The sequence below is a fragment of the Ictalurus furcatus genome, chromosome 25, assembly GCF_023375685.1.
Source record: "Ictalurus furcatus strain D&B chromosome 25, Billie_1.0, whole genome shotgun sequence".
In the NCBI taxonomy this organism is placed as follows: domain Eukaryota; kingdom Metazoa; phylum Chordata; class Actinopteri; order Siluriformes; family Ictaluridae; genus Ictalurus; species Ictalurus furcatus.
Window position 1 is genome coordinate 4,162,501 of NC_071279.1, and position 18,587 is coordinate 4,181,087.

An 18,587-nucleotide genomic window follows, 5' to 3' on the forward strand; every position below is an offset into this window, starting at 1 on the left:
GACTGATATGGCGAATACAGAGGTGTGACACAGGGAGTGAAGCGTCAATTAACATGGAGTGTCATAATGCGAGGCAAACACACCCTCATCATGAGTTGAGTGTGACTGGGAGAGAGACAGAGAGAGATAGACAGAGTGAGACAGACAGATTGAAAAAGAGAGAGGCAAAGGGAGCGAGAAAGAGGGGGTGTGTGTGTTGATGAATCACTGTAATATCAGTATGAAGGTAGCAAATTAAAAAAAAAAAAAATGAGTTCCTGGGAAGAGAAACAAGAAACAAAACGACTCTTCTGGGATCTTCAGGGTTAAAGTAGAGTTTAATACTGAGGGAAAAATGACCTCAGTTTGAGTCAAGAGTGCTTATTATGCAAGGAACAGACCAAGTAATAAATGACAGGGAGGTGTGATGTGAAGTGGAGGATCATAACCACTAAAAGTTTGATTATTTTCCAATAACAGCACGTCCCAGTGTTTAATTCCTCTAATACCACAGTGATTTGCCAGTGCTAACAATTTGTCATTTACTAAAAGAACGACACGACATATGTTTTATCCGGTTAATGTTTAATGTTGTGGAACGTCTCGTTATGTTACTGAGAAGCTGCACATCCCTGTGTTGGAAAACTTAAAAGTTAAAACTATACCTCTTACTGTTACACTGGAGATTCCTTCTAAAAATGCTGATAAAGATCTTTGCACAGAAAACGTCACCTTATTAAAAATTACAGAGTTTTTCAAATCTGTTTATTTCTCGTGTCTGGCATTAATTATACTTATGGCAACCAGTTTAACTGGGTAAAAACCAGAGTTTAGATTTTGGGGCATTAATAATTATTTAATATTGTGCTCACACACACACACACACACACACACACACACACACAATATTCAAAGAGTCTCTCATATACCTCGCACAGCATAGCCATCCTTCACAGAGGCAGGAAAAGGAGGCAGGTTGTCTTTGGCATAAACATCCTGAGCCAGAACTCGGCCCATTCCATCTGATGGTGAAAAACCACACACACACACACACACACATAGTTAGTTTTAGTTGTTCCAAAACATCGAGAAGTCCAATCAAATTTTAATCATCAATGTCAACAATATTGTATTGGATCAAGTCCAATCAAGTTTCTATACACATACACAATAAAATCACATGCCTTTAGGGTCTCTGCTAACAATTCTGCTCTGAGACAAATTAAATTTATACTTGTCATCGCGTTTATTATTGCAACCATATAAATATGACCTAAAACATTATCGGATTTTCACGCAAGTCCTAAAAGTAGATAAAGGGAATCCGATTAAACAAACGAGACAAAAATATTATACTTGGTCATTTATTTATTGAGGAAAATGATCCAATATTATACATCTGTGAGTGGGAAAAGTATGTGAACTTTTGCTTTCAGTATCTGGTTTGTGCAGATGTGCAGCAATAAGAGTAACTAAATGTTTCCGGTAACTGTTGAATTACGGCTTCGAGTAATTTTATTCCTCAGTACACAACAGCTTCAGCTCTGGGATGTTGGTGGGTTTCCTCACATGAACTGCTTGCTTCAGGTTCTTCCACAACATTTCCATTGGATTAAGGTCAGGACTTTGACTTGGCCATTCCAGATCATTAACTTTATTCTTCTTTAACCGTTCTTTGGTAGAACGACTTGTGTGTTTAGGATTGTTGTCTTGCTGCATCACCCACTTTCACTTCAGATTCAGTTCTTGGACAGATGTCCTGACATTTTCCTTTAGAAATCGCTGGTATAATTCAGAATTCATTGTTCCATCAGTCATCACAAGTCGTCCTGGCCCAGATGCAGAAAAACCAACCGGACCAAACCAACGATACTACCACCACCAGGTTTCACAGATGAGATAAGGTTCTTATGCTGGAATGCAGTGTTTTCCTTTCTCCAAATATAACCCTTCTCATTTAAACCAAAGATTTAATTTTGGTCTCATCAGGCTTGTCCCTGTGATCTTTAGCAAACTGCAGACAGGAAGCAATGTTCCTTTTGGAGAGCAGAGGCTTTCTCCTTGTAACCCTGTCATGCACACCACTGTTGTTCAGTGTTCTCCTGATGGTGGACTCATGAACATTAACATTAGCCAATGGGAGAGAGGTCTTTAGTTGCTTAGAAGTTACCCTGGGTTCTGTTGTGACCTCATGAACTATTACACGTCTTGCTCTTGGAGTGATCTTTGTTGGTCGATCACTCCTGGGGAGGGTAACAATGGTCGTAAATTTCCTCCCTTTATACACAGACTGTCTGACTGTGGATTGGTGGAATCCAAACTTAGAGATGGATTTGTAACCTTTTCCAGCCTGATGAGCATCAACAACTCTTCTTCTGAGGTCCTCAGAAATCTCCTTGCCATGATACATTTCCACAAACATGTGCTGTGTAGATCAGACTCTGATAGATCCCTGTTCTTTAAATAAAACAGGGCGTTCACTCACACCTGATTATCACCCCATTGACTGAAAACACCTGACTCTAATTTCACCTTCAAATGAACTGCTAATCCTAGAGTTTCACATACTTTTGCCACTCACAGATATGTAACACTGGATCATTTTCCTCAAGAAATAAATGACCAAGTATAATATTTTTGTTTCTTTTGTTTAACTGGGTTCTCTTTATCTATTTTTAGGACTTGTGTGAAAATCTGATGATGTTTTAGGCCATATTTATGCAGATATATAGAAAATTCTTAAGGGTTCACAAACTTTCAAGCACCACTGTATATATTTTTGTATATCTACAGAAAACCCCACAGACAGTTTTTCACCTTTCTAGCCACGTCTCTCTCTATCCGTATTGAGAAGGGTGACTTGCATTTGACTACAGTCTGATGGTTTCTGTTACAATGACTGTTTACAGCAAGTTTCTTGAAGCATGTGATTTCACCTCATTCAGTCAGTGTTAATATTAGTGTTGATGTGTTAAACTAAAATCATACTTTTAAGTCAAAGCTCATGCTTAGAAGGTAAAACACATGTCTTAAGAGCTTTTCAGAAAGAGGAAACACTCGATCGTCTTCTATTTATTTTTAATTAGAGTCTCTGGGCAGGCAAAGCGTTGCAGGTGGAGTGGCCGGTGGTGCAGTGTAGCAGTTGCAATGTGAAAAGAAAATGGAGGAGTACCTCATCCTGGCAGCCACTGAGTTTCCTGAGCAGTATTACAGACATCAACCAAACAGCTAGCTAGCTACAGTGCTAGCATAGCTAGATTTCCAGGTAGATGGCTAGCTTGCTAACTCTGACTAGGAAAACTATATGGCACAGAAACAGAAAATATGTGCATGACATGGTTAATCCTTCACAGGGATTTATTAAACCAACACTAAATATGTAATGTAACTAGTTAGGATGAGAGTGTGCTTTTATTTTTGTTTACATGTGTATTCAACTTGGTAGACCATCTTTGCTAGCTCATACATGCTGCTAGGAAGGGAACAGTTTCCAGTATACAGCTACTAACGCTACATCCCATTAAATAACACAATAGTAAAAGAATGAGACAATTGATGAAACAATTATTAATCAAAGTAAGAAGAAACTGGAAAATAATTCACCAGCTGGTAAAAATGGTCTAGCGTCTTGACTAACTCAGCCCGTGTTGTGGCAGCTGGTAGCTGTTCAGACTAAGCTGAATTTTTCAGCATGGTAGCATTGCTGTTACTATGGTTACCACGTCAGAGATGCAAGCGATTTTTCACCTGCTGTATGAAAAACTATACTAATTGGGAAAATGATGACAGGAATAGATACAGAACATATGATACAGGAAGCAGAAAGGCAGAAAAAAAATCCTTGAAACTGGCAACTCATTGTAGGTACATTATGTATTTAAACTGAATTTGGCATTGGCATTTCTTCACCAAACCACATCACAGTATTAGCACAGAGAAGCTTCTACAAGCGATCATGCAGAAAAATATGCTGCTCTGATCATTCAGATAAGAAAAATGTATTTTCTTATCAGCAAAAAATTACAGAGAGGCAAGAGAGATAAAAAGAGATGGAAGAAAATAAAACACATGTAATACGGGATCAAGGAGGAGGAAAACTAAAACGAGATAAATAGAGAGCATAACAGACTGATATTAATGTTTAGAAGGAGAAACAGGTCAGATGAGTATATGTAAGAGACATAAATGGTTCTTATCTTCTTAGGAAACAATGTGTGTGTGTGTGTGTGTGTGTGTGTGTGTGTGTGTGTGTGTGTGTGTGTGTAAAACAGAGAGGCTAAATACAGCTGAGGCTATGTCTCTTTTCTCTGCTGATGTGTGTAGGTGTTCAGAGATTAAGCTCAGTGTGCAAGACAATGATCCAGCAGCTCTCTCAAAAAATATTTCAAATGTGTTACGGTAACAATGTATATACATGACACTGAATATACAATAACTGCAAGAAGCATATGTGTAGCGCTCTGGGAAAACCTGTTGGACGTTGCTAGGGCAGAATTCTGGAAAACAGCCATAAAAAGAGGAACAAAAAAAAAAAGATTTTTTACTATCCAACATTGCCTTGGCTGTCTGCCTGCAAAGATCATGTTGAGCAAGCAGACAGTTCGTGCAATCAAACACAGTGGTAAACACAGATCTAAATCCTTGCTGCCTGAGTGTGCATTTCTCACACAGTCAGTATCAGGCTTTGATCAGGTTTTTGAGCTGACAACATGCCAGAGTAACACAGACACATAAACAGTAAAATTCATTTTGTAATAAGATACTGACTAATCAGTCCATACAGGAGTTTGCAGAGTTTTTTTTGCGATTGTCGTGGCCAAAAGTGCCTGATTTCGCTGCGGCTTTTTTTCTTCTTCAAGATTTTCGATGCAGTTTACGGAGTTTTTTGTGCTTTTTTTTTTGCGGAAAACTACTTGAATTGGCGAAACTGCAGTTGCACGATATTTTCAGAGTGATATTTGTTGGTAAATGAGACCTTTTAGCTGTACTCATGTTCGACGCACGTAAATCGAACGGGGCTTTGGTAGTAATTTTACAAGCTCCTGCCAATACTGCAGAGTTTCCTTGATTCTGCATTAATTTCTGTGATTGAAAAATCGCTAATTCCTGGATGGACTGACTTATTGTCTACAATGCTCCTGTGCTGTCACATGATAATCAAAACAAAGTGCTTATAAAGCTCTGTACAGAAAACATCAGCACTATTATAGACTCGTACAATAGTTTATGGTGTAAATATAATGATATTATTTCTAATAATATATAAATATCTACCCTTTATCTATAAAATAAATGATACAGTTATTAAACATGGAATGAATGCTGGATGGTCTGGACGTCGGAATAACATGTCAATCAGATCCATGGCAACCCAGCCCAGCACTAACTAACAGGCTTGGAACTTATAACTGAGAACTTAGAACTGAGCTAGCAGTGCCCACATGGTGTGTCAGTAATGTGTGTATGTGTGTATGCTGACCTCTGTAGTTGATAATCTCAGTGCCCAGAACTGGTGTCATCTCCAGCACAGTGATGAAGGCTTTATCCATGGAGGTTAGGGGGAATGGGGACATACGGTGCCTCCGTGCCACCTTAGTGATGTCCACTGCACTGTGACCTGCACACACATATGATAATGCATACACTAATACAGAAAAACACCCACACCCACACATACATGTACACACACCAGCATAGGTAATCAATTTAGCTAGCTAGCCCAGACACTTTAAAGATAGAGTGACCAAGGAAACGAGACCAAACTGCCAGGAATATTAACTTTTACCTCAGATGTGTTGGTAAATGTCTAGAAAAAGACTCTCTCTGACTAAAATGACACCATAAATACCATTAGCATCGTCTGCTAACTGAACTTCGTGAATATGGTCTTCACATATAAGGACATGTCAAGATGTGTCATGAACGCTGAAATATCAAAAAGTGAAAACTTCTGAAATTTTCTGATTACAATAGTGGGTCATTCATATGGAATCTGCTCTTAAACATAATGACCATGCACTTTAGCTAAATCAGCTAATCTGCATGTGTTTTTACACATGCTAGAAATTAAATAAATAAAAAAAATTTATTGCTCCCTTTCAGATTTAAATGAACTGGCTTTTTTGCTCACTACAATTTTACATATATATAAAAATTATATATAGATATTGATACCGATCAGCCATAACATTAAAACCAGTGACAGGTGAAGTGAATAACGTTGATTATCTCATTACAATGAGACTTGTCAAGGGGTGGAATATATTATCCAGCAAGTCAACAGTCAGTTCTCGAAGCTGATGTGTTTGGAAATAAATGGGCAAGCGTAAGGATCTGAGTGACTTTGACAACAAGGGTCAAATTGTGATGGCTTGATGACTGGGTCACAACATCTACGAAACAGCAGGTCTTCGGGGGTGTTCCTGGTATGCAGTGGTTTCTACCTAGCAAAAATGGTGCAAGGAAGGACAAGCGGTGAACCAGGTGGGGCCTAATAGATCCCACCCCTTCACAGGTGCCATTGTAAGGAGATAATCAATGTTATTCACTTTACCTCTCAGTGGTTTTAATGTTAAACCTGACAGAATTTTGGCTTGAAAGCTACTTACAGTAATGCAACTCTGGCCCACACTACAAGATTTACAATCCTAACTGATCTATACAAATCAAGAAACCCTATATATAATGACTGATTTCATTAGCTGTTCATCAGCCATCAAAGCCCCAACACTACAAGAGTAATAAGAAAACACACTTTAAGATCGCTGCAACCCATTGTACACAGAAAAACCAGACCTCCATTGCACTTAACAATCATACAATCCACCTTGCACGAGATCGCTGACATAAACACGCGTGAAAACACAGCAATGTTGTGGCGCACCCAATCAACAGTAAACAGATTTCCCTTTGTACCATTTTTAATTGATAAAACTCAACATTTGTTAATATAAAGCTTTGTTTTAACTGCTTTGTAAGTTAAATTTGTAAAGTAATTCCACTGATTTCAGCCCAGTTTCTGTAACATGATAATACCATTGTGACAGCTCATTTTGTGAGCTGACAAGATGAACAAGATTAGTTGTCCTGTCTTACGTCATTTTTCATACATTGATTCTCATATTTAATCGCATAGAAAATCATTCGTGTGTATGTTCTTAATCTTAATATGTTCTTAATATGTCAAATTCAGAGACTGGTCAAGTATGACCTTGCTCTGGATATCAATGTTTTTCCAAGTGATTTTAAATAAAAACTTTACTTGGAACTATCCGAGTACAGTGGATTGCAGTATAAGCTTTTTAGTCCCAGCTCTCGAAATTTGATCTTGATGGGAAAAATGGATGAGAAGACATGATGTGATCAGCATGACCTGTATATATATCCTGCATTGAAAGCTGGAGGGAGGTCAGAATTATTGGTTATTGTTGCATTGCGCACACTGTAGGATGTTAATTCAGAAATATTGTGCATGAGTGGACTGAAAGATCTGATCATACACACCCAACAACACAGGGGAAGGTAGCCCTTGAATCAGGAGACCTTTAGCTATCGTCAAAAGCGGTGAATTAACCCAAAAATTGGCTTGCTTAATCCTGTAGTGTGGACCTCGTCTAAGTCACACAATCAATTGGTTATATATACAAGCACACACACACACACACACACACACACACACAAACACACAAACACACACACACACAAACACAAACATGCATGAGTGACTTACTTGCCCGTAAGATATTTTCTTTGCTGCTGCATCGTGACTGCACCTAGAGAAAGACAGACAGAACGAGAGAAAGCAGGAGGTAGATGCTGTTAGTTGGGAAACAGCATGTCTTAGATGACAATACTCAGTGAGATGTTGGCTACACTGTGAAGAAAAATGGAAATGTCATAATGTCATGTCACACCATGGAGCCGAATCGATGTCATCCAGGTTTGTGGCTTGGAAACGAAGATGGAGCCAAGATTTACTGCACAATGAAGCAATGAGCAAAAGGAAACATTTAAATCAGACCGACAAGCAGCTCAGACTCTATCTCACTATAGTGGATCATTAGCTCCAGCCGCACACTGGCATTACTACGCTAACGCGCATCATTCGCAAACAAGCTGCCTTCTTCCTTTGACATTGACGTGTTCTTCCTGAAACGGAGGTGAACTGCTTCCTGTGGACCTGACTAGAAGCTCTGAAGCGCAACCAGACATTATAGAGACAATTTAGACTCTATATCGTGTTTTAATTTTGGCTCTATTTTTCTGTTTCAAAATTAACATGTAATCACTCTTTTAGCTCTATATTTAAGCTATTAAACATCTATTTCTTTTCTCCCTAATTTAGTCATAGCTTTTATGCTGTATATATTAGCTAGAATAGCTCTGACGATGGAGAGTGACCGAGAAACCTCCATCAATTTCTCTCGGACTTCTGGTTTTGGATCTTTAGCAAAACAGTGCACTCGGAAGGCACTTGTAATTTAATCACTGGCCCTTAATCATCAAACTTTCCTCAAAAAATACAAAACTTGATCAACCAGTTTCAGCTTTGTGAGAACAAGATCAAGAAGTTTTCCATTTTGAATAAACTGTATATATGGGAGTCATTTTATGAAGGTAGTTCATCATTCTGTTTACACTTATTATTGCTTTGTTGCATTCAGCCATGTTCTTTCTGCTACATTTCCCCTTAGTTTTCTTTATCTGATGCATGTTCTGCTCATTTCATTCACTATTTATACTATTTGATGAGTTTTTTGGCATTAACTAACAGTGAAGTCATTTTGTCTTTTACAGATGAAACCTTGTCACGTTACGGTCAACACTGGCTGAGATGATTTTTACAAAGACTCAGCACAAGTGACTTTCTGGCTTCATCCTGAAAGACCCTTTCCCCCCTTCAGACAGTCAATAATAATAACAATGATGTAATACTCCATCTACTTCATGCCCCGATAAACATGGGCATGAGAAAACATTAACTCAAGCGAACGTTGTAGTTGCGTTAATTTTAAATTTAAATTAACCACTAACATTAACCATGTCACCTAGCTAGCAAGCATTATGCTATGCATAATGTTAGTATTCTTTCAGAAATTTGAGTTTTGCTGTCTATATCATGTAATACATCTGAATACATGAAGTTGAATCATTTTTATTTTCAGATATTTACATGTATAGGTTCTCATCTCAGTACCGTCATCACCACTGCTGAATTATACGTACTGCTTGAATATATACAGGTATATATATATTTTTTAATTGAATACTTTCCTATTAGTTATTAGTTAATAGTACTTTTACTTGAATCTAAATTTTGGCTACTTTACCCACATCCGGCAACTGATTACTAGCTCCTTATTCTTATATCATATGCATATGACACTAATTAACGATTATTTGCAATAATAACGCTTATTCAAATGTGCCCTAATGCACTATGATTTGTAAATCATCTATATCGATTATTGTTCATAAACAAACGTATTTTATTTTGTGTTCTGAATGAATCATATGTAACATTGTTGAACAGAAGCCAGGGTCCTTCCTGTTCCTTGCCTTACCCTCCATCTGACCTAGAGCACAATTAAAAGCACTAAATCGTACAGCGCCATTGTGATCCCAGAGCAGCTAGCCTGTCACAGCTGGCTTGGGTTAGATAAGGGGAAGAGTTACAGCATGTCCATGCAGTTCGCCCTGTCGCTGCGATCTAAACCCTATCTGGAGATTAATACGGGGCACCGATTCTGCCAGACCGCCCGAAAACGAAGATGTGGAGAGATGGAGAGAGAGAGACAGGGAGGAGGGAAGAGTGGAGTGAGGCGGCTCTGGGAAACTACTGTGAAGAAAGAAGCGAGAGAGCAGACACACTGTATCTACAGCAAGTGAAATAAGAGGAAAAGACAGTATAGATGAGAGAGCGAGAGAGAGAGAGAGAAAGAGATAGAGAAAGAAGGGGAAGAAGGAAGGAGAAAAGAAAGACAGGGACAGGAAGAGACCAGCACTACTGCAGCATAAACACGAAACAGCCAGAGAGACCACGAAGCCACGGAACACAGGGTGAAAGAAAGAAACAGCAAAAGAGAGCTGACTCAAAGAAAAAGGAGGAAGAGACTAATGATGTGGGTTTGATGATGATTGAAATAAGCAGGATGAGAAGGAGACTGTCGTGAAATATAGTTTTATGCGAGTTGAGTTCTTTATAAACAACACACTGTCTACCTTACCCCCGATGTTGATCGATCAAGACATGCCGGAAGAAGGGTGCTTATTTCGTTTTGCACTGGAGATCACAAAACTCGAACGCTTATCAGAATAACCACGCTGTAACAACTTCGTTCATTTCGAGCATGGAATTGCAGTGGCTTACTTGCCTAGAAACCAGATTTTAGCAATAAGCCATCAGATTTATTTTTGCAAGCAAGCGTGTATTAAACACTTATTAATTCTGACCTAAATTTGGGGCTTTAAGACCAAAACTAGGTTTGGTCAAGAATGGTCAACATTTTAATGTGTGCTATATATTGTGTGCAATATTTGAAATACATAGAGATGATATAAATATCAGCAAAGGGCAGAGACTTTCCTCTTTGTAGCAATGTGACTCCACAGCAGTGCAAAAATCATGTCTCATCACCTTACTTATCTTTATATGATAATAGAGCATTTACACATGCACATACGGTAACTGACAACAAGTCAGGTAACAAAACAATGGCTACGTGTAAATGTGCTATGTGTGTGTGTGTGTGTGTGTGTGTGTGTGTGTGTGTGTGTGTGGAGGAAGAGAGATAGATGAGGGGAAAAAATGAGGGAAAGCAACTGAACGGCATGACCTTCACACGCAGAGAGAAGGACAGAGAGAGGGAATAGGTTTGTTTCCATCCACATGTTTGGGGAATTGTAAGTAAATTTAAACACAGGAAGAAAAATGCTCAAGGTTTTACTTTACTTTCTCTTGCTACTGTTCTGTTGAGGATCTTGAAGAGATCAAACTACAAACTACGTCCTGTCCTCTTTACTGTGTTCCTGACACCAGCCATAAACAAACAGTAATGGATTAGGACACATTAGGACTTGATAAATGAGAAATCACTAGTCATTATTATGGTTCCACTGACACAGCACTGACATCAGTGTTAATCATGCAAATAAAGCAGTAATCTGTTTAAATGTTCTATAGGAAAACTGTCTTCCAACTATAGTCATTAGAACAGAATAGGTATTTAGAAGTGACTTGTTTTTGTGTATGTTGCTGTTGCAGTCATTTGAGAAATTGACAGTCATACTGGTAAATCCTGGTTTTCATTAAAACTGTAGGTGTTAGCCTTATTTTTACTATATCAGTTCATATGATTGTTTACTGGAATCGTTAGCTCCTTAAATTCTGTATTGTGGCGTCATTTCAATATCAAGCCATAAAACATTCAACTTTCTTCATTTATACCAAAAAATCTGTTTCCATCACATCATCACTTAACCCTGTACACATTACATAAGTGACTGATGAACAAGTTCAACTGCAAAAAACCCCCCCCAAAAAACAAGTGGATGGAAACCCCACTAATGAGAGAGAGAGAGAGAGAGAGAAAAATGGACAAGAGAGACAGCAAGTGGGCATTGCATATGGCCTGGTGAGGGTTGGCGATAGTTACTCGAGAGCTGAAGGTCCTATGGCTCCTTCGATCATCTTTAAGCACCTCCAACCTACACTGGAGCTACAGTGGAGACAAAGTCATCAAGCATCAGTCCATCAGTCCCAAGCAACCAGGGCAAAGCAAGACATAACGCAAAGGTGAGGCAACTCAAAAGACAGAGCACAGCCAACGAGTGCCAGGGAAAGAGAGACAAAGGGAGAGTGAGAGAGAGAGAGAGAGAGTGAGAGAAAGACAAAAAGAGACAGAAGAAGAAGGAACAAGTTAGGCAGCACTTCACCTTGAGGTGCATAAAAAAAAAGAAGATCCTCATGAGCTTTTAATATCACTTGAAATTGAGAATACTGTATTTTCTGGAGTGTAAGTTTCAGGACTGTAACAGGGCTTCCATACATGCACTGAGTGAGCGAGATGGTTCCAACATCACTCTCTAATGTTGTTGCATGCAGCTAGTGTTAATAATGTGATGGAAAGTCATAGTCTCTATCTGTTAGATTTGTTTGTTTGTTTGTTTGTTTGTTTATTTATTTATTTATTCTTACACCACGGCTGGTTCCACTAGCTGCCTTATCTGAAGAGGACAACATTTATTTCACTAAAAAGCATACCATAGCGCCTAATTTAATTTTATTATTGTGAATTTGTATTACTATAATAATGCTGATTCCAAATGACAACAAATACAATTAACACCAAAGATTATTAGAAAATGTACATCATAATGAGGACTTTTCTACTGATGTAGTGAGCAAGCTATCCTTGTGAACACCATAACAAAAAACCATGAGCAACACAAGTGCTCCAGAGACTCAATGGATTACATCTCTGACTAGGGATCATTAGAGTCATATTTCACCTCCATAGCTGTGCATCTTAGCTTCACTGTCAATGGACGTTTCTATTCAGCTACATGGTGATGGCCACTGCTCATTTCTGCTTTCATGCCATTTATGGTTTTTTCAAAGCTACACACTTATGGTCCTTTGTGTATTTTATTTTCTTGTAAATGCTGTTTAGGTCATACATAAGCAGTTGACATTATGTTAGGATAATGCAAAAAAAAAAAAAAAAAGATCATATGCATGGCTTTGCTAAGAAGCCAGAGGGGAAAATTGTCATAGAGTTCTGATCATCTTCAGTATCCGCTTTATCCTGGCCAGGGTTGCAGGGGATCTGACGCGGTTACTGGATACAAAGAGGGAATTCACCCTGAATGGGATGCCAGTCCAGCTTAGGGACCTACACACACACACACACACACACTCATTCACCCCCAGGGTAATTTATTATAGTCAATCCACCTACGGAGTGGGAGGAACCCCGAAAACCCTGGGGAAACCCATACAGACATAGGGAGAACCCTGAAAATATTAACTAATTTATAAGTGCATTCATGAATATGTACAGAAAAAACTCTTTATTAAACAAACAACACCATGAGGTTCTCTAGCCAGTGCCTGCAAATACAGTTCCTAGAGCAGAAGAAATGAAGCCAAGGAAGTGTGTGTGTGTGTGTGTGTGTGAGAGAGAGAGAGGTTCAGCTGAAGCAGACATTCACTTACATGAATTTTTGTCTTTTACTAATTAACACCATGTAATTTTACATATTAGACACCATTTTTCAGAACAATCGCAAAGCAACTGACTGACAACTGAATGCTAATTTTGAATGCTAAAGTTTTGTTAACGCTTTAAAGTCACAGTTACTGCTTGTGATAAAATGTCATTTCATATTGATAATGCCTTCTTCAGAGCTCGTAAAAACCAGCAAAGCAAATGTGCAAATTCTAAACATTCACTCAGTCAACATTTGATCTTAAAAATGCATGATTTTTAATGGCTTTTTTCTTTTTTATTACAATTTTTTTGTTTGACAAAATATATCGCTACACCACCAATAACATCTCAGTAACTATGCGTTTCTCAGTAACTATGTGTCAGTTTCTGAGACTGAACTGACAGATATGTTAGTGAGATTTATAGTTTTTGAGAACAATTACACCATGTATTCTGGGTGCATATATAGTGTTTTTGCCGCTATAGGAAAAGGACTTGAAAGGGTTACTAACTGTAGTCCTGAGAGGTGTGACATGCTTCATTTCACACATTATTTTGCAGTTAATTAACAGATTTAAAATTAAGTGATAGATTTGCAGGTAATTACCTGATTAGCAGATAATTAATAGGTGTTCATGTCTGATGGCAGTGGTAGTATGTGTGTGTGTGTGTGTGTGGGGTGGGGGGGTGGGGGGGGGTGAGTGACTAATCAGATGATTAATCAGAGTATAAAAAAGATCTATAACAGATATGAATATGGACTGAGAATTAAGATGGCAGAGAAAGGAATGAAAGAAGCACAGCAGATCTCTCTCTCTCTCTCTCTCTCTCTCTCTCTCACACACACACATACATACATACACACACATACATACATACACACACATACATACACACAATCTCTATCTATAGTACTTGCATAATCCATATGAAATCATGTGCACACATACATGTACTCTTTATCTCTCTCTCTCTCTCTCTCTCACACACACACACACACATACACACACACACACACTGTATATAGATATACTCAGATGTACCTATGCACTCATATCAGAGTATAAATAAGATCTATAACAGATAAGAATATGGACTGAGAATTAAGATGACAGAGAAAGGAATGAAAGAAGCACAGCAGATCTATCTCTCTCTCTCTCTCTCTCTCTCTCTCTCTCTCTCTCTCTCTCTCACACACACACACACACACACACAATCTCCATCTGTAGTACTTGCATAATCCATATGAAATCATGTGCACACATACATGTACTCTTTATCTCTCTCTCTCTCTCTCACACACACACACACACACACACAGTATATAGATATACACACAGACATACAAATATACATCACTAATGTATGTTGAAGTGCAACAAATCAAATTATTTAATCTGTAAAGGAAATTTTTAATCAATCGCACTCTGTTTAAATAATTATTTTCAGTTTTTTTTTTTTAAAGGCTGTAACCCTGATGCTGCTCAATGGCCCAATAAATCAATGTGCGAAGACACTAAAGATTTTCTTCATCATCTGCCTTAACGTTATATATCCACTTTGTCGCTCTCTGCTCTCAACAAACTCAACCGATGTATTTGGTCCTGTCTAATCATTTCAAGGGTCGAGTCCACGAGCATAATTTTACTCATAAAAGTGCTGGTGACAGGAAGGATGACAGGGAAAACAAATAAATAGACAGACAGACAGACAGACAGACAAGCACAGATCTCGACTGTCTCCCATATCATCCTTGCAATGGGCTGAATATTTTAAATGCTATGGCTAAGCTGTAAATGTTGGCACCTCTGCTACATAATGACAGATTTCTGTAAACCTCACTTATGATAGAATAATGTGATCATATTGCCATATGTGGCAGAAACATCTGGGGAAAGGAAATCTGCAAGAAGCTCGTGTTGAGGATGTCCTTGATGTCCTCTGTGTGTTTTATCACAGAGGAGATATTTTATTGCAGAGAAAGTGACACCATGACTAGGGCTTATGTGATATTTTTAGAAAGCATTTGTGTGACTTTTTGCCATAAGCTATTATGTAAAAGGTTTTAATGGACTACGCTTTCAAAAATCAAGCCTGGGGTTAGTCGGAATCAGCGTGGCCTTTGCCAAAGGGTGCTTTTTGCCTCATAGAGGGTCCTTTTCAGCATCTTTTTTAAGTAGAGAAATGGAACATATGTGCCTTGTGGCACATACATATAAGGACCAGTATTTGGGACAAAATAAGGTGTGTGAGGCAGAGAGACAGAGAGAGAGAGAGAGAGAGAGAGAGAGAGAGAGAGAGAGAGAGAGACAGACAGACAGGTACACACAGGTACACACAGGCACACACAGGCACACAGAGAGACCAAGAGAGATTGGCAGGAAAAGTTAAAAACCTGGCATGATCTTCCCTCTGGCTGCAACATTTAACACACATACACACTGTGAATGTTTTGTTTTTTTTTTTCTTCCAATGAGTGAGAGACTATGGCCAAGCAAAGCAGGGAAAAAATTATTGTAACATTCTGTGTGCTGTCTATAGGGATTCATTCATTCATTCATTCATTCATTCATTCATCTTCAGTAAGTGTTTTCTCCTGGTCAGGGTCATGTTGGTTCTGGAGCCCATCCCAGAAACACTGGGTGCAAGGCAGGAGAATTAACCGCAGATGGGACGCCAGTCCATCGCAGGGCACCATACACACATGCCCACACTCATTCACAACACACTCATTCACACGTACAAGCAGGTGTTTGCGAGGTGGGAGGAAACTGACAAGGAGAACATGCAAAACTCCTCACAGACAGTAACCTGAGCTCAGGATCGAACCAGAGACGCTAGAGCAATATACAGTAATACACAGCTAGCCAGGAGACAACACTACCCACAGTGCCTCGGTCAGAGTCTCATGTTCTCTTTAATTAGCAGTGACAGCCATCAGCATGCTTAGCTATTAGCTGTGATAGTGTCTCTGTGTTCAGCATTACTGGCTGGTCTGTGACCATCTGTGTTAATTTCTCTGTCTTTAAATGTGGTCATTGCACTGTGATTAATAGTGACCTTTCTGTTAGCTGTGTATAACTGTAGCTCTCTGTGTTAGTATCTGATTAGTGGTGTTAGTCGTTCTGTGGCTGCTCTGTATTAGGGAGTGTAATTTTAGTGCTAGTACGTCTGTATTTGTTGTTTTGTGTGTTGCATGAGTCTTCTGTGTGATATTTCTGTTATCTGCTCTCTGCATTTGCTTGCTTTGCTGTTGTTACGTTAGATGTTCTGTGTCTGGCATTGCTGCTCTGTGTTTAGCTGTGCTGCTGTGGCTAAGCAAGCTAGTCGGTGTAAACTGTCACATCCTGCTCTGATCAACTATTTTGATCCTGCTCGTCCTTCATAATCTGCACACTGCCTTGGCTTTTGTCTTCTACTTTCCTTTTATGGTCGTTGTTTCCTGTTCTCATTAACTCTCACCCTTTCAGTTGATAACTGTTAACTGCTGTGTTGTTAGCTGTTTTAGTAGTATGATAGCTCTGTGTATGATTTGCCTCTGGTGTGTGTGTGTGTGTGTGTGTGTGCGCTAATGGAGGGAGGAGAATGGAACTCTTTACCTGGTCCAAGGTAGAGTACCTTGACTTGAGCGTGATGACCTCATCCAGATGGGCCCTGAACTCTCTCCGAGACGCCTGGAGGAAGCCACAGGATAGTCACTCACCCCACACACTCACATATGCACATACACACGCACGCATGCGCACAGCCACAAACACACGCACAGACTTTCTTACGCATGCTGAACTACACAAGTACTAGAACACATATGCAATCTGCAACACACACACGCGCGCACACACGCACGCACACACACACACACACACACACACACGCATACACACACACACACACACACACACACACACACACACTCACTGAAAATGAGAAACAATAATTACAGATGCACTTGGAGCCTTCAAACTAAAAAAAAAAATGAAAAAGAAAAATGAACTAAAAATGGTCTTTCGTTGTGGAATAACAGTCTAGACTTCAGAAACTCTCAAGACTAAGAATTAGAACATAACACATACCGCTCAGAGAATTTCCTAAACATCTTCAGATTGTAAACTGTGACACCAGCCCTGTTCTGAACCTGCTGTATTTGTCAGTCATCATGTGCACATTTGTCTTCCACTTTCCTTTTATGGTCACTGTTTCCTGTTATAATTAACACTCAGTCTTTCCTTACATGTCCATAGCTTCCTGTCCACTCTTGCTAATTATAATTTAATATATTTCAACAATACTTTATTATACCTTATATTATACCATGTTATATCATTTGTGTATAAATAAATGTATGTAAATTGCATAGTTCAATATTCTATATTTATATTCTGTACCAGAAAAACCAGATTTTTTGTTGTTGTTGCATAAATGAAACATTTGTGCATGGAATTTGAGTATAGATTAGTGTGGCATGGCCTGGGAAAACCCTTCGCTTGGTGAATTTGTTCTTTTCTTCTCTATAGATAGTTCTGAAAGCTACAGACTTTTTTTTTTTTTTTTTGCACATTTAAAGTTCAATTTCAAACTCTGGTTACCCGCAACAGTGAAAATGGAGACCACTGCTTTTAAAGATTTCACTCCAATTCTCCTGAAAGACACCAACACACTGATTGCCTAAAAGCTATTTGCATTTAATGTGCGATAAACATGATATATAAATGAAAAATATCACAATTTGTGGATTATAGAAGCCATTATATTTAAATCATAAACTATTTTAAAGCAAGCAAACATGCCGTCTATGTCTTACTTTGAGATAAAATCTACAAATAGAAACAATGACAAAACATGACTAATATTTTATTAAAGAATTATAAGTGCATGATGGGAACTGTGTGATATTTCTTTTGTTCGCATAACAACTATCAATTGAGTAGCTAAGATTTAAATGTGGTTTTGAAAAATGAGCTAATGAAATAGTACTTGATAGTGCACGCTCTTTATGGCTCTAGTGTACACTCCAAAGCATATCAGACAATGAGGCAGTGTGAGTCCTCGCCCATGGTAGGCGTCTGAAAGAAAAATGAGAGTTGGATTATGTTTGACTGACAGAGGAAACTGCTGTAGCCTTCCAGTGGATGGTAACGTCGAGTTTCCAATCCACACCGACATCCAAACTGCACAGACACGAGTGCAGATGAAGACGCAGTTTCATTTAATCAAATCTATTAAAGTGTAGCATTTTAAATGAATATTCCTAATAAATACATGTTTTGCAGCAACATGAGACCATTTGGTGTGAGTACATCATAACATCCCTAGGTTCCATGTTTATAAGCCTGTGCAATCAGAGGATATTTTCTATACTCCTCTCTGGCATTTGCTTTTGATGAATTCATTTATGAA

The 18,587-nt window shown here is 38.7% G+C and overlaps 1 protein-coding gene across 1 annotated transcript in view; it reads right to left on the reverse strand.

Moving 5' to 3' along the window:
• Window positions 1–18,587, reverse strand: part of gphnb (gephyrin b) — a 75,799-nt gene that overhangs the window by 11,656 nt on the left and 45,556 nt on the right. Inside the window, exons 10-14 of the mRNA XM_053614872.1 lie at window positions 16,790–16,864; window positions 11,634–11,696; window positions 7,709–7,751; window positions 5,459–5,596; window positions 909–1,001 (exon numbers count right to left, since the gene is read on the reverse strand). Of these exons, the coding sequence (XP_053470847.1) occupies window positions 909–1,001; window positions 5,459–5,596; window positions 7,709–7,751; window positions 11,634–11,696; window positions 16,790–16,864 (412 nt within the window). The remainder of the gene's footprint in view (window positions 1–908; window positions 1,002–5,458; window positions 5,597–7,708; window positions 7,752–11,633; window positions 11,697–16,789; window positions 16,865–18,587) is intronic.